Source organism: Schistocerca gregaria, chromosome 2, assembly GCF_023897955.1.
Source record: "Schistocerca gregaria isolate iqSchGreg1 chromosome 2, iqSchGreg1.2, whole genome shotgun sequence".
NCBI classification, from domain to species: domain Eukaryota; kingdom Metazoa; phylum Arthropoda; class Insecta; order Orthoptera; family Acrididae; genus Schistocerca; species Schistocerca gregaria.
The window spans coordinates 25,076,480-25,091,493 of record NC_064921.1 but is presented as its reverse complement, the minus strand read 5'-3'; the positions used below and the strand labels follow the sequence as shown (position 1 = coordinate 25,091,493).

The following is a 15,014-nucleotide window of genomic DNA, read 5'->3' as shown; positions in this document are numbered from 1 at the left end:
GCCGCCGCGGCGCTCACGGCCGAGCACCGCCAGGGCATCGACAACACGGTGCGTACGTCACGCTTTCACTCCCGGTGGGCATGGCACACCGCTGCATTATACACAGGGAATCATGCATATTCACGCATACAGACAAAGGCTGCGGAGTAGCCGCCGCACGCATACGAACTCAGAAATTACGGGTTGAGCGTTTAATATTTTATAGTGGACAGCACATGCAAAACGGTTGTAAAATATGTGTGCGCTTGATAAGGTATCTTTATGATGTACCATCCAGCAGTGATACTGAAATACTATGCTGGCTTTTGATACTTTATGTGCATAAATTAATAATTGCTGTTTTATTTTCGCAAAATGTACGTGGTTAAAATTTGTGGTGAACTGAAGCCATCATAGCAGATGTAAGGTCTTACTTTATGAAGCATATGTGTGTGTGTTAGCAGTGGTCTCTACAAATGAGAAATATTACTCAGATTGTAGTGCATTGTAAAATACCTGTTCGACATCAAAATTGGAATCTGGAGCTTCGTTTATTTTCTCTACGCTATTGACTACTCGTATTAGCTCGTACGTTTCATTCTGTGCTTGCGAAAATCGGCTCGCTGTGCCAGGGTATTTATAAGGCAAAGGCTATATACTATCTGGTCGGTAGTATCTTGACACCTTTATGTAAAGCGGAATTGACCATTAGAAGTCACCCGCCAATGTAAGACGAGATGACAGGTTTTATGTTGTCAGCAGAGAAGCAGAAAGAGTAAAATTGGTGAGTCAGGAGGGGTCAGTGACTTCAAACGTGAACTTGTCTATGGATGTCGCGTGGGTAACGAAACCATCAGGGAAATTTCAACCCTTCTGAAGCTGCCCAAGTCTGCTGCTGGTAATGTGACTGTGTTGTGGAAACGCGAAGGAATAACCACACCTCAATCAAATTCAGAATCAGGTATTAGAATTTGTGAACAACAAAAATAGCGTGCACTAAGAGTATCCGGTAAAGCCCTCGTACTGCATAAAAGATCGCTAGATGTCACGGGAGGCTGAGCCGTAATTGTAAACGGAGGCGGGAAGTACTGTGTTCTCAGTACAGGGGCAGCAACAACAGAATGTGTCGGTCAGGAGGTATAGGTAACGTCGAACGTGGACCAGTCAAGGGATGCCACCTGAATAACAAGGCCATCAGAGACATTTCAGTCCTCCTTAATCTACACAAGTCGAGTTCTGGCGGCGTCTCTGTGAAGTGGAAACGTGAAGGAAGAACCACAGCTCAATCACTACCTAGCAGACATCACGTACTGACGGACAGGGACCATGGAGCACTGCAGGCAGTGGTTCCGAAAAATCGACTGGCATCAAGGACGTAGCCAGAATCTTTTAAAAGGAGGGAGGGATCAGATTTGTCACAGAGGACCGTAAAAAAACTCATTTTTTCATTTGGTCTCAAAATTTACATAGAGAATGGTAAACCATTTCATTCGAAACGACTTTCAAGTTGTCACCAGCCGGAAATATGATCTCGTTACTTAGGAGTGCTGTATTTTGGTTAACTGCTAACAATCAGAGATGCTCCAATCTCTCTTCATCCTCCAAGGTCATTTTATACTCTTCTTCTTTCAGTGTGGATGTGAGCTGAGAAAGTGGTCAGCAATGTGCGAACGCCAATTTTTGGAGCATTCTGTTTATTAGTGACAGGGCTTTTGGAATAAAGTGATTTCTGTTCGACAGAGAAGCTAGACTACTTTTAGTTGGTGGGAATTCAAGGAGTCTGCAATTATTCAATGTTACACTTTCCCAAATTTCCTCATTTAAGTATGCATCTGTCACTTGTTGCTACGCAAGAAAGATCATTTTCTACATTAAAGAATATGCCAGCATCTCAATGCATGAGCGTAAATTACCATTTATATTTATTTATGATATGACTTTTAGCACGGAGAATCCCTCAAGACAATTTGAATGTGACAGGAAAGAACGGTATTCGAGAGAAGTTGGCTGTGGTCTTTAGTAAGGGACAAACCCTGGCATATGCCGAAACTGAAAATGGGAAACCACAGAAAACCATTTTCAAGGTTGTTGGCAGATGCATTCGAACCACCTAGCACTTCGAATCCCGAGATCGATAACTCAGTGGTCTAACATGCAGAGCTACCTCAAGTAGGTACAGAATTTGGAAAATAATGATTTTGTATATTATTTTAAAATGAAATAAAATGCGCCAGAACAAGAGATTGAATTCTGAAACTGGATATTTTTCCTTTGATGTTGCATGTTCAGTCATTTGATAGTGCATAAAGTCATGTATATTTTGACATTTAATTGTGGTTCAGTATTTTAAGATTTAATTGTGCTTCAGTTATTGTACTACTGCAAGAGCGTAAATACATTTTGCACGGAAGGGAGAGGGAGGGATACAGCCTGCTGAAAAAATCTTTGAGAAACAGACGAACTATATATGATGTCTTCACATACCCCGTAAGCTTAGAGACGTCGGTTATCGCTGAAACAACTGGTTTTCGGTTATACCGAGTTTTTCAAGCCCAGCTTAACCAGACTCTTAAAACCGCTCAAAATAATCGGTGTCTGAAATAACCGACTTTTGGTTATTTATTCATATTATTTTCTATAATAAAGTATAAATAGAACCTACATTGAAATATTTTGAGTCCCTCAAGTTCAAACTATACTGAATTAAAATATTAAATTAAACAAACAATTAAAAGGAAACTTAGCCCGTCCTCCATCCTTTGCTTTCCTCGAAAAGTGTTTGACTACCACAAAAAAGTCAGGAATATTCTTCTACTGATTATAATTTTTTGAAATTGTACCCACGAAACATCTTGTAATGAGGTACCACACCACTATTTGGACGACGTTACTAATTTTCACTGCTAAAGGGTAAAAATTGCTGTTGAATAACTCTATTATTCTTGTTAATTTGTCGCTTTTCAAAGGCTGAAAGCATATAAAAGCACGTTACATAGACACAGCATGCTCTCAATTTTTATTGTAAGCTATGACGGAACTGTTAACTTTTAAGGTTTCTCGTTATATTATGTTCCAAGTTTGTAGTGGCTACTAACATTTCTAATATTTTAAAGCAAACTGTCACCGCGATTCGTAAGACACTTAGAGATTAGGGATGGCGCCATTCTGTAATTCAGCTCATGCCCTGCGAGAACAGTGAGAATCTGCCGTACAGGCCAGGTGAGGCAAGCCTGCACACTGCTTGTACACGTGTGCCGAGTAGTAGGCGACCGCACGTGGTAAGAGGTTCGTCATTGTCTCAGTAGTGCTGTACCAGTCAACATGCCACGCATTTCTTGCTCTTTCATCTACATTTATACTCCGCAAGCTACCCAACGGTGTGTAGCGGAGGCCACATTGTTATTAAGACAGCACTGATCACTTTTCCCACTTTCTAGAATAACGCAGTACTTCAAACCAATGTTAATATATCGAGTAAACATTGCACTTCCTTTAAAAATGTTTCTTTAAAATGGGAAAATTTTACACTGCTCCTATAGCTAACTTACGTGTCGGCTTTATACCTGGTTATGAGCAAAAATAAAAACACCTATATTAACCGAGTCCAAACAAATAACGAGAAACACCTGTTATTCAGAAATGAAACACCAAATCGGTTCTAACCGTCTGTTTTCCCCATCCCCACTTCTGCTCACCACAAACCGCTCCCTATCTTTCGGCATCGGAGCAGGTTTACCAAAGTGAGTACCGACCGTGATACCAGACTGGGCGATATTTTGCCATTTGGGCTACTAATGATAGAATATTCAGCAATTTTATTAAAGAAATGCAACCATCGCCATTTGGGTGGCATTTGTGTTGGTTTTTTGATCAACACGGACAAATCCAGGTCCATCACTAGGCATTTATTTTAATTTCATGTTATTGGTAAAGATATTTACCGTTACGCTGCCTTGTGAAATATTTAATTCCAAAGTAATACCAGTCTTCAAACAAACGACTCCAGTACTAACATTAAAATGCTGTACATAGGTAATTCGCCTATTATAGTATTACGTATAAATTTTTAACTTATCCTAACGCTAGCGGAAAAATCAAAGTTGGTTTCTTCTTCTTTCTTGTAACAAACTTATCCATAATTAGAAACTATGACAGCAGCATAGAGTACAAAAATAATAAACGACAGCATTTACGTTACATTCAGTTGCAAATAAGAGCTGAGCTGATTAACAACAACTGAATTTAAGCAAAGTCACCAACTGATCTTGGCTAAAACAAAGATGGGCAATAGCCGACAGTGTTGTGGATTTATAGGTATAAATCTATAGTTGGCTTTGCTGACTATGAGTAGTGCGTATTCCTTTTTTGTCGTGTGAGTGAAAATCAAAATATCTTTCTATTTCAATACACGGCAACTAGGACGTGCGTAGCTGTAGTTGATAGGGGGCGAGGGGTGTGTGGAACTTCTGGATACAGCCCCTGCTCCCCCCCCCCCCCCCCCTCATGGCTACGCTACGTCGCTGATGGGATGCGAATATACCGGGACTGCTCTCTAGGCTAATGTGTAGGACCAGTCGGGAAATTCAGCGGGCGGCGACATTGATCTTGGTCAAAATGTCGTGCAGAATGTTGGCAATTAAACCATGACAAATTTTCTGTTTTCCACTATCCCCTCGATTATGATACGTTGGTCTACGATCATCGGGGTCTCAGTAATTTCTCTTGCGTTGCCCTGTTCTTCACACAGAGACAGTCTTCTTTGGCATTCAGGGACAGGGATGTCTTGTCCGAAACTAAATTTGAGCAGATAATTTGATAACGAGCTCGAGAAGCAAAAACACCTGGAACTATCAAATCAGTTAAAGTAGAGTGTCATAAGGCTGTGATAGCAGTTATGAGTACACGTATTACAAGGAACAGTGATATAGGTAGGAAAATATTTTCCCTTAGCAACAACATAAATTACAGAATATCTAAATAATGAAGATCCTGTGTTGGGATCGAAGTTGTGTAGCATAAACTGAAAAATTCAAAATCATCGTTCAATATGTCTTAGACAAATATGTTCCGATCAAGGTATTACGGTATTGGAAAAAAGCCACGTTTGAAAACTACTACTTAAACAGAGAGAGCGTCATCACAGATTCAAGAGAAGTAAATACCTAGCTGCCAAACAAAATCTGAATGAAGCGAAAATGAGCATAAGGAAATCGATGAGGCAAGCTTTTCATGACTTTGAAACTAAAGTTTTCTCGACCGATCATAGTAGAAGAGCAACTACAATCGCTTATTAAAGGAAAGACATCACGACCAGAGGACATATCTCCAAGAGTGTTCATAGATTATGGGAAAGAATGTGCTCCTTCTCAAAAGAGCTGCTTGTTGTAGATCGCTGGAGCTACGAGTGACACCTAGAAACTGTCATTCCCTCTTTCCAGAAGGGCCGCAGGACAGATGCATTTAGTTACAGGCCCATGTCGCTGACGCGAATCAGTTTCAGTATTATGCAGCATGTTTTGTGCTCAAGAATTATAACGTTTTAGGACAATGAAAATCAACAAGAATTTCACGCAAACAGAGATCGTTCTGTTCCTCCATGAGATCCATAACGGTGTAGATAACGGCGCTCAGGTTGATGCCTTTTTCCTTGATTTCAGAAAACGTGTGTGAAGTCCTAACGGACCTAACCGTTGTGGTCATCGGTCCCTAACCTTACACACTACTTAAACTCACTTAGGCTAAGAACAATGCACTCAGCCATGCTCGAGAGAGGAGTCAAATCTCAGGTGGGAGGGGTCGCGCAATCTGTGGCATGGCGCCTCTAACCGCGCGGCCACTCCGCGTGGCCTTTGATTTCAGGAAGGCATTTGTTACCATACCGCACTGCCGTTTAGTAAAAAACATTAAAACAAAAAATACTAGATTACCGAGTGTTCCGACTTGAATCTAACTTCAGATAGTACTCAACGTGTCATTCTTAACGGAACCAAATCGGCAGATGTGAAAGTAATTTCGGGGTACCACTAGCAAGTCTGACACGACCTTCACTGTTTAGAACGTATATGAATGATCGGAAATTCTTTGATACTGTTGGCAGATGATGTGGTTGGTCATATGAAAGTAGCCATGCCAGACGGCAGGATCGATTCGCAGACTGACTTAGAGAGCATTGAGGAATAATGCTGGCTTAAACAGTAACAGCCGAAAAATATCCAGGACCGACCATAAGTGGAGTCACCATGTGAAACAAATAGTAGGAGAGCAGATGGCACATTGAGATTCATAAGAAGAATCTGAAGTAATGTTATTCATCTACGAAGGAAGTTCGACCGATTCATGAGTATTGATCGTCTGTCTGAGGTCCCTGCCAGATAGGAGTGATAGAAGAGATAGAGAAAATCCAACGAAGAGCCGCGCGTTTTGTCGCTGAGAGAGAGGCGTTGTGCATCACGGAGAGGTCTACTATTGAAATTTTGAGAGGGCAATTCCCAGAAATAGTCTGACAACGTATTACGTCCCACAACATACATCTGGTGAAATGAAAACGGCGAGAAAATTCTTTGCCATTGGAAAGTAGAAAAGGGGGGGGGGGGGGTTGGAGGCGGCAGATCATTGGAACCAGAATTACCTTCTGCCACACACTGTCAACTATAGATCTGGATACAACTTACTTGACCACAGAGAAAGCATTTGCTTCACCTGCCTAGTATGTCAAGGTTATTTACTGTTGCTGTCACTTCAGCCAACTGAACATGGCTTCTTGAAGCTTTATTGTCGTTGGGATGCAGTAAATGAATTATTGCTAGATAGCCCTCTTCATCAGTGGTTTGCTGAATTTGATTTTGGCTGTTTCAACGACTTGTTACGGTACAACACCAATGGCATAGCACACTCAAGTTCAGCAAATAAGAACACCTCCAACGACTGGAGATAGAATATTCATATTGACAGGATATGTACATCAGTAATGTATATTCTGCAGAAATGATTAGCATTTCAACCACCACAATTCAGAACATCCCTCGAGAAAAACAATACCTTATCAGAATGGCATTGTAGGACAGATCTGCGTCCTAGTTTCTGGCGCAACACTGGAGTAATGTAACACATCGTAAGCTATAAAGGTTGAGAGTGCGTCACCGTTTATTACGGCATGGGTTACGCGCGCGTCGTCTCCATATCTCTGCCTACCTTTTACGATTGTTTAGAAACATGCTGGATTGCAATGTTGTAGGGGACGACGTCACTGTGGACAGGAATCTATCACATAGTGTTGTGTTTGTTTGAAACTGACGGCTGCATTTTGACTCGTCTCAGACAGATCGAGCAACATCACAGTGACTGTAGTCACACTAGGTATGTAGCGCCAACTAAAGGTTTCATGGTGTGGGGTGCTATTGAGTACAATCACGAATTACAGCTGTTTCGTGGCTAGGGCACTGTGACCAGAGTGACGTACGTGAATGGCACATGCGGCCGGTAGCCACAGCCTTTCTGCAGGCGCCATTTTTCAGAAAGACAATGCACGACAACGTATTGCTGGACGGAGGAGTGCCTTCTTGGTGCCACAGGATGTCAACCTATTTCCCTGGCCCTCCAGATCGCCAAACTAGTTACCAATCTAAAATATGTGGGTTATAGTGAAACCACGGGTGCACTGCTCTTACCCAGTGTCAACCACCTCAGATGGACTTTAGAACCAGGTGAATGCAGCGTGGATGCCGATATCACAGGACGCGATTTGTGCCTTATACGCGTACGATGCCATCACTCATGGAACAAGTTCTCAGGGCCCGCGGCGGACCCTGTGCCGACTTGGCAACAGGACACATGCTGAACCGAGGTGACTGAAATGTTAATCATTCCTGCAAAACATACTAATGTACATGTCCTGTGAATATGAACGTCCTATCTTTAGTCGTTAAAGGTGTTCTGTTTTTTCTGAACATGAGTGAATTAACAGGGCTAGTGCGAGACTATTATCCACACAAGCAACCAATCATTTGGGGTCCCACCCACTTCTACCACATACAGTTTAATCTCCGTCACTCTTCGTTACTAAGTGTGATATACACTGAAGCGCCAAAGAAACTCGTATTCAAATACAGAGATATATGCAGGTAGAGTACGACGCCGCAGTCGGCAACGCCTATATAAGGCAATAAGTGGTTGGTGCAGTTAATTAGATCGGTTACTGCTGCTACAATGGCAGGTTACCAAGATTTAAGTGAGTTTGAACATGGTGTTGTAGTCGGCCCACGAGCGATGGGACACAGCATCTCTGTGGTAGCGATGAATTGGGGATTTTCCCGTACGACCATTTCGCGAGTCTACGTGAATATAACGAGTCCGGTAAAACATCAAATATCTGACGTCGCTGCGGCGGGTAAAAGATCCTGCATGAACGGGGCCAACGACGACTGAAGAGAATCGTTCAACGTGACAAAAGTGCAACCCTCCAGCAAATTGCTGCAGATTGCAATGCTGGGCCATCTACAAGTGTCAGCGTGCGAACCATTCAACGAAACATCATTGATATGGGCTTTCAGAGCCGATGGACAACTCGTGCACCCTTGATGGCTGCACGTCACAAAGCTTTACTCCTCGTTTGGGCCCGGCGACACTCACATTGGACTGTTGATGACTGGAAACATGTTCCACGATCGGAGGAGTCTCGTTTGAAATTGTATCCAGCTAATGGACGTGTACGGGCATGGAGACAACCTCACGAATCTATGGACCCTGCGTGTCAGCAGGGGACTGTTCAAGCTGGTGACGGCTCCATAATATGTGGGTCGTATGCAGTTTGAGTTATATGGGTCCCCTGATACGTCTAGATAAGACTCTGACAGGTGGCAAAGCGTCCTGTCTTGTCACCTGCATCCTTTCATGAACGCATGCGCATTCCGACGAATCAGGGCAATTCCACCAGTACAATGTGAGACCCCACACGTCCACAACTGCTGCGGAGTGGCTCCAGGAACACTTTCATGAGTTAAAACACTTCCGCTGACCACCAGACTCACCAGAAATGAACATTATTGAGCATATCTGGGGTGCCTTGCAAAGTGCTGTTCAGAAGTGATGTTCAGCCTCTCGTACTCATTCATGGCGTCAGTTCCCTCCAGCACTACTTCAGACGTTAGTAGAGTGAATGCTACGTGGCACTGTGGCACTTCTGCGTGCTCGCTGGAGCCCTAGACGACATTAGCACGTGTACCAGTTTGTTGGGCTCCTCAGTGTATGAATTTTTCAGTTGGTGCTCTTCTCACCTTTGTGCCCCAAGCAGCGGCGTGTGACGCCTGTTCTTTAAACCTGCCCTTTGCACGAGGAGGGTGACTGTTTCTGCGTATAAGCTTTAACGTGTTTTATTCTATTGTTCCCAGTCCACTTCTCATCATAAACCCTCAGAACTGTGCCCTTTCCGGATAAGGCATTTCCATGCGTTCGCTATCCATTTCAAACTGGATATTACATAAGCGTGCCGTTTGCGTATATAAGCTACTGTAATTATTTGACACATCGCTTATTTCCCCATTCACTCGTGCAATTAGCGTTGCGTTCCGATTTCAATATCACATCTACTCACGTTTGATCTACTCTTAACATATAAATCCCATTCGCAAACTGATGGACCATAAATGCCAACTTCAAACAATATTTCTGTAATGTTACCACGCCGGAATATTTTCTGTGCTCACATTTAACAGCTAGGTCGCGTTGAGCAGGCCAGTAGGCTGCTGCGATTGCTGATTTGAGAATCGCCAGACCGGTAATTGCCACTTTTGCACTGTTTGCAGTATCAGTCTTGGTAGACCTAATCTGAGACGTAGAGTCATCCGTTTTCATAAGACTATATCTTATAAATCAATGAAGACAGAAACCTGCGGTAAATTTTAAATGACGTAGAGGATTATATAGTTCTTATTTTCAAAAGAACCGTCCAACTTTGCAATGGTCTATCTTTTATGTAAAGTCACATACGAGTACTTTTTGCACCCTTCTTTAGGAGCAAAGTTTACCTTTTAAGAACGTTAAGTACTCCGTTCACTGGACCCACGATAAACTGTTCCGGCGTAAAGTCGAGAGCCGGCACACCGCACGGGAACGTTAGAGCAGAGAGGGCTGTTAAGAAGTCGTCAGCCAAGTGCACGCTAACCGACCCCTCTCCAGGACGACAATGCGCACCAGCGCCCTCTATACGAAGGTGACATAAGCGCCACCTGGTCGCGGCCAGTTATACCGAGTTCTACAGAAGCGTCAAAACCAGCGACCTGCATAGAAGCATCCAGTGTATTGCTTAAATTGTATAGGAATTCTATATATCGAAGAGATTTCTTATTTGTATGTCGCCTTTGCTTACAATACTCCTGCGTTACTGTCAAAATTAAGTATGGCCAACGATTCATTTCGTAATAAAACCCTTTAATCCGATTTACTTGGACTGTGGTCTAGCGATCCGAGAAGCAGGTTTCCTAGGCACCCCATGTTCGACAACTAGGCAGTGTACAACATAAACAGTCAAAAGACAGTATAAATCGCCCACACTTTTACGACCACATCCGGAGTTACTGCGTCCATTACTGTTGCTATGCAGACTATGCAGTTCATTGGTCTTTTGTAAAGAGAGGGAACTTGAGGGTAAACTACCATAATGTAAAAAATAAAAGCCAACTGGAGACAGTGGAAGCAATTGGTGCGGTGCAATATTGCAATAAACGTCCGACCCTTCGTTGAGATAACTCATTTTTGAGAGACGCACCTACATGTAGGTGGCAGTTTGGCTGCTGTTCTCTCCCCTGTTTTGGCTCATGTTCTCCAAATTTAGAGGAAAGCAAGATCTACGATGTAGCAACGTACATGATTGCTGTTACCATGTTTTTTTTTTTATCAAAGAGGAGAGGATTGTTAATAGTTCCTCGAGAAACGGTGCAGAACACATGAAGCTTTCTAGTTTATATCGTGCGCTGTGGCACTTCACTTTCCCACTTACGTGGAATGTAGCTTCATCACAGACTACTAAACATAAAAGGAAATTGTCTCCATCTGCACGCCCAGAATGAAATCACAAAACTATGCTGTGTGTATTAGCATAATGAAAGCCATGTAGAAACTGACTCCTGTGTGTTTTGAAACACGAGCGTCGTTCAAAACACGCCAGAGATATGTACGAGGTACGGCTCACTCTCGGCTGACACCACGAATACACATCTACATCTGCACCCACACTCTGAAAATCACGGCAAAGTGCGTAATACGACGTACGCCCCATTGTACCGTTTACTGGGACTTCTTACTCGTTTCATTAATATATGAACCGCGGGAAGAAGCAGTGCTTAAGCACCTTTGTGCGCGTGCCATATTACTCTAATTTTGTACTCGCGATCGCTACGGGACCGTTACGCAAGAGGCTGAAGTGTGTTCCTAGGTTCGTCACTTAATGCTGGTTGTTGAAGCTTTGTAAATGCGCTTTCTCGGGGCAGATACCGTCTACCTTCAAGCGCCTCCATCGTATCCGCGACATTGCCACGTTGATCAAACATGTGGTCATTGAGACCGACTATCTTTTTATAGATTCATTATGCCCCTGCAGTTTTATCTGTCATGAGTCGCACAGCTTTGTGACCAGTCTCCATTAAAGACTGAATGCATTTCCCCAGTATTCTACCACCGAACCTACGTCTGCCACGTGATCTACGTCATAGCATGTCCGATCGTTCAGTTTCATATTTCTACAAGTTTTTATTCCCTCTCAATTCTGTGAGTCGACCGATTCCAACTGTGATTCGCTGATGTTATACAAACATGGTATTAAGTGATTTCGTGTTGTGAACTCTGCTGTTTAACATTTGAAGTAAAATGCGAATACATGCACCGTTTTGAAATTTTATCAAGATCTGACCGAATATTTGGGCAACATTCTTCATACAGTAGTTCACTGGACGGAACTGCACCATCTGCGAAAAGGCAGCTTGCTGTGAGTGTTGTCTGCAAGGCCATCAATATACAACAGCAGCGCTCACAACACATGTATCAGGAAACATTAAGTCACTTGTGCTTCTGGGTTCGACCATCCAAGAATCAGATGCTGCACCCTCCTTAAGAAGACGCCTTCTATCCTCTACTCCTTTAGATAGTAAGCACAGGTATGGTACTGAGTCTAATGCTTTTAGGAAGTTAAGAAGTACCAGATGTCCCTGACTGTCTTGAGCCATCTCTTTCATGACTTGTGTGAACTAATCGAAAATGTCTTCTGAATGCGTTCTGCGTCTTGAGTGAACACACTTTGGCGCCTTGTGGATTTCCCCATACATAAGCAACTAATGTATGGAAACGGCTTGTGTCATCTTGGAATGCTTTGAGCCGTGCGAAGTGCAGCGCCGTCCCCTGTATGTAAAACTCACAGCGAAGTTGTAAAAGAACTGCTCGTGTCGAAATGAACAACACAAAACGCCTTTTGTTGCAGTGTTGTCGTCATCTGGACAGGACGCATATTGAGTGGTGTATATTTAGTAGCATCTGCTCCATGTTATCCCCTACTGACAATCACATGAACCAGAAACTAACAGCGGGCGTCAGAGTAAAATCTTACTTTAGATGTATGGCGTTAAAATTCATAGCAAGCGTTTACCTTTATTCTTGAATAACATGTAATCTCTTTCAAACACACCATAATCCGAAGAGTAATGGTCTGATTTCACTACCCGGTGGTACGGCGCACTCCAGTTTCACCTACAGAGTGTCCTAAACATTAAAAATGACGTATTGATCTCTGTTTCTTAACAAGTCTTCAGTTCGCATACTTATCTTTTCAAAAATGTCCTTCGCACTTGTTTGTGTACTAGTCGACGATACACCACTACATCTACTGAATGCTGGAAGTTAGGGAAAGTAGAATCGACTGTGGCATTGTTTCCAGTGTTCCCGGGAAGATACGTGAAGCAGTATCAATTGTTTCGGTGTCAACGGCAAGGCAAATAACAATGACAGATTCTTTTTTGCGATTCTACTTCCCAGCTCTTCAACTGCTGAACACTGCATATGAGCTGGTCAGTGGACAGGAGCCTAAATAAAAGCTTGTGCTAGAAGCGCTGTGGTAAGCGTGAGAAGCTACGTCGTGTTTTCACGTAATAAAGCTACAAATTAGTGTCAGGTTTTGCTTAAAACTGATATTAAGTGACGGATCCGCTTGCTAGCGAAAACGTATGCGATATTGTTGGAAGTGTATACGAGGGTTCAAAAATTTTTTGGTAAATGGCTGTGCTACACACATTCAGTGACCGTCATCAGTCATAAAATAAGACCTTATCATGCTAGAATGATTTCCTGGCACAGAGAAAACAACTGCCTCAGGGCTTATAATGAGTATCAATCATTAATGTAATATCTACCATGTTTTTGTCTCTCTTTCTGCAATAGAAGAATAACGTAGAGTGAGAAGGATAACTAAAAAACGTTAAGTGATCATAAAATAATGTCGTCAATTATTTTCACATAGTAAAGTTGTGTTTATTTATTTATTTAAAGTGTCCGTGTCATGAAATTACTGCAATACTGGTAGATCATGAATACCATACACAGCTTAATTAGGTACAAAATATCCCTTTCAGAGATAATTTAGTCAACTGAAGACTTGAAGTAATCACAAAAAATACAGTGATTTAAATGTACAACATGAACGTATGAGATACTAATGGGAAAATGAAGAAAAACGAATGGAAAAACTAACAGCGAGATAATTCTGTTCATATTTTGTTGAGAGACCAGTATACGGCTGTTTTGACCGCTGTTTCGTTAGCTGCGGCGAGATCTCCAATAGAACGGCTGTGTGGCAGGTTTCTGCAGAGCAGCGGATGCTGTTAGTCCTGCAGCAGGTCACGACTGCTGAAGCCCCATTTCCTGAGGTTGGCTTTGCTTCGTGACACCCCGGTCCTCAGTCTGCTCGCCACCTTCCATGTCCCGTAAGGCTGAAGTGAGCCACTGGATTGTTTCTCTCTGACATACGATCCGTGTGTCTCAGGCAAAGAATGTCGGCAAGAGTTCCGCTCTGCGAATTCCAGGAGATAATGGAATTGCTGTAGTTATCTGCATGAAGTTCTTTCTTAATCTCAGGTCGCTAAGGGGCGTGTTGAAACAAAGAATGTCTGGTGTCAGTTCACTGTTTCTTGTTCTCCGCTTCTGAAGCTGCTTTCCTGTGAATACTTCGTGGTGCTGTACCCACAATTTGGTACAGTTTACTCACAGTGTAACTTTCTTTAAAAATGACAACTTGACGATTACGTTGAATGAATGTCTTATCTGTGGAATGAGTACTGAATTAGGATAGTAGTGTTGCATGTTGTAAGTGCAAGTTGTGTGCATACGCTTTGTTATTGGTAGCAAAACTTTACGAATCGAATGGGCAATGCAACTCCCAGTATCAATAAAGAAATATAGTCACTGCAAAATACATTCAGCCCCTTAAGCACTGAATCCTAAGGCCCTGTTCAAAACTAATAACTTTGCTACCTATGCACATAATAAACAAATGAAATAGTCTTACCTCTAGACCAGCAGCGGTCGAACGCCATATTTCCCGGACTCTCATAAAAATATAAATATGCCAATTACAGGCTCAGCAGTGAGCAATGCTAACCATAATGCTTGAAATGCACGTGAAATTCATTTGGCTGATAAACGAGAACATGAAAATTCAATTTGTTTCAAAAATATGTGATCTGGACTGGGAGGCGGTATTGATTATGGTGAATTAACTAGCAATCAGGTTTTCTTAGGAAAATTATATTTGAAGTTAAGTTTCTCTTTAAATAAAACCATCTGACGATTGGAAATACATTACTCACAATTGATTCACAAACAATGAGATTTAAACAGGAAGTGTTATCTAACTTCATTAGTCCAACAGAAAAGCAGATCATCAAATTACACATAGCTTTGTTAACAAATCTTAAAAACATTACAAAAGTGAAATATCTAACTAGCCTTTTTATCAAAATCGCTTACATACATTCTGAGGTTACTCAATAATTACACAT

The 15,014-nt window shown here is 42.3% G+C and overlaps 1 protein-coding gene across 1 annotated transcript in view; it reads left to right on the top strand.

The window, feature by feature from the left end:
• Positions 1–15,014, top strand: part of LOC126335601 (PDF receptor-like) — a 383,334-nt gene that overhangs the window by 243,348 nt on the left and 124,972 nt on the right. Inside the window, exon 7 of the mRNA XM_049999054.1 lies at positions 25–48. Coding sequence (XP_049855011.1) covers positions 25–48 — 24 coding nt within the window. The remainder of the gene's footprint in view (positions 1–24; positions 49–15,014) is intronic.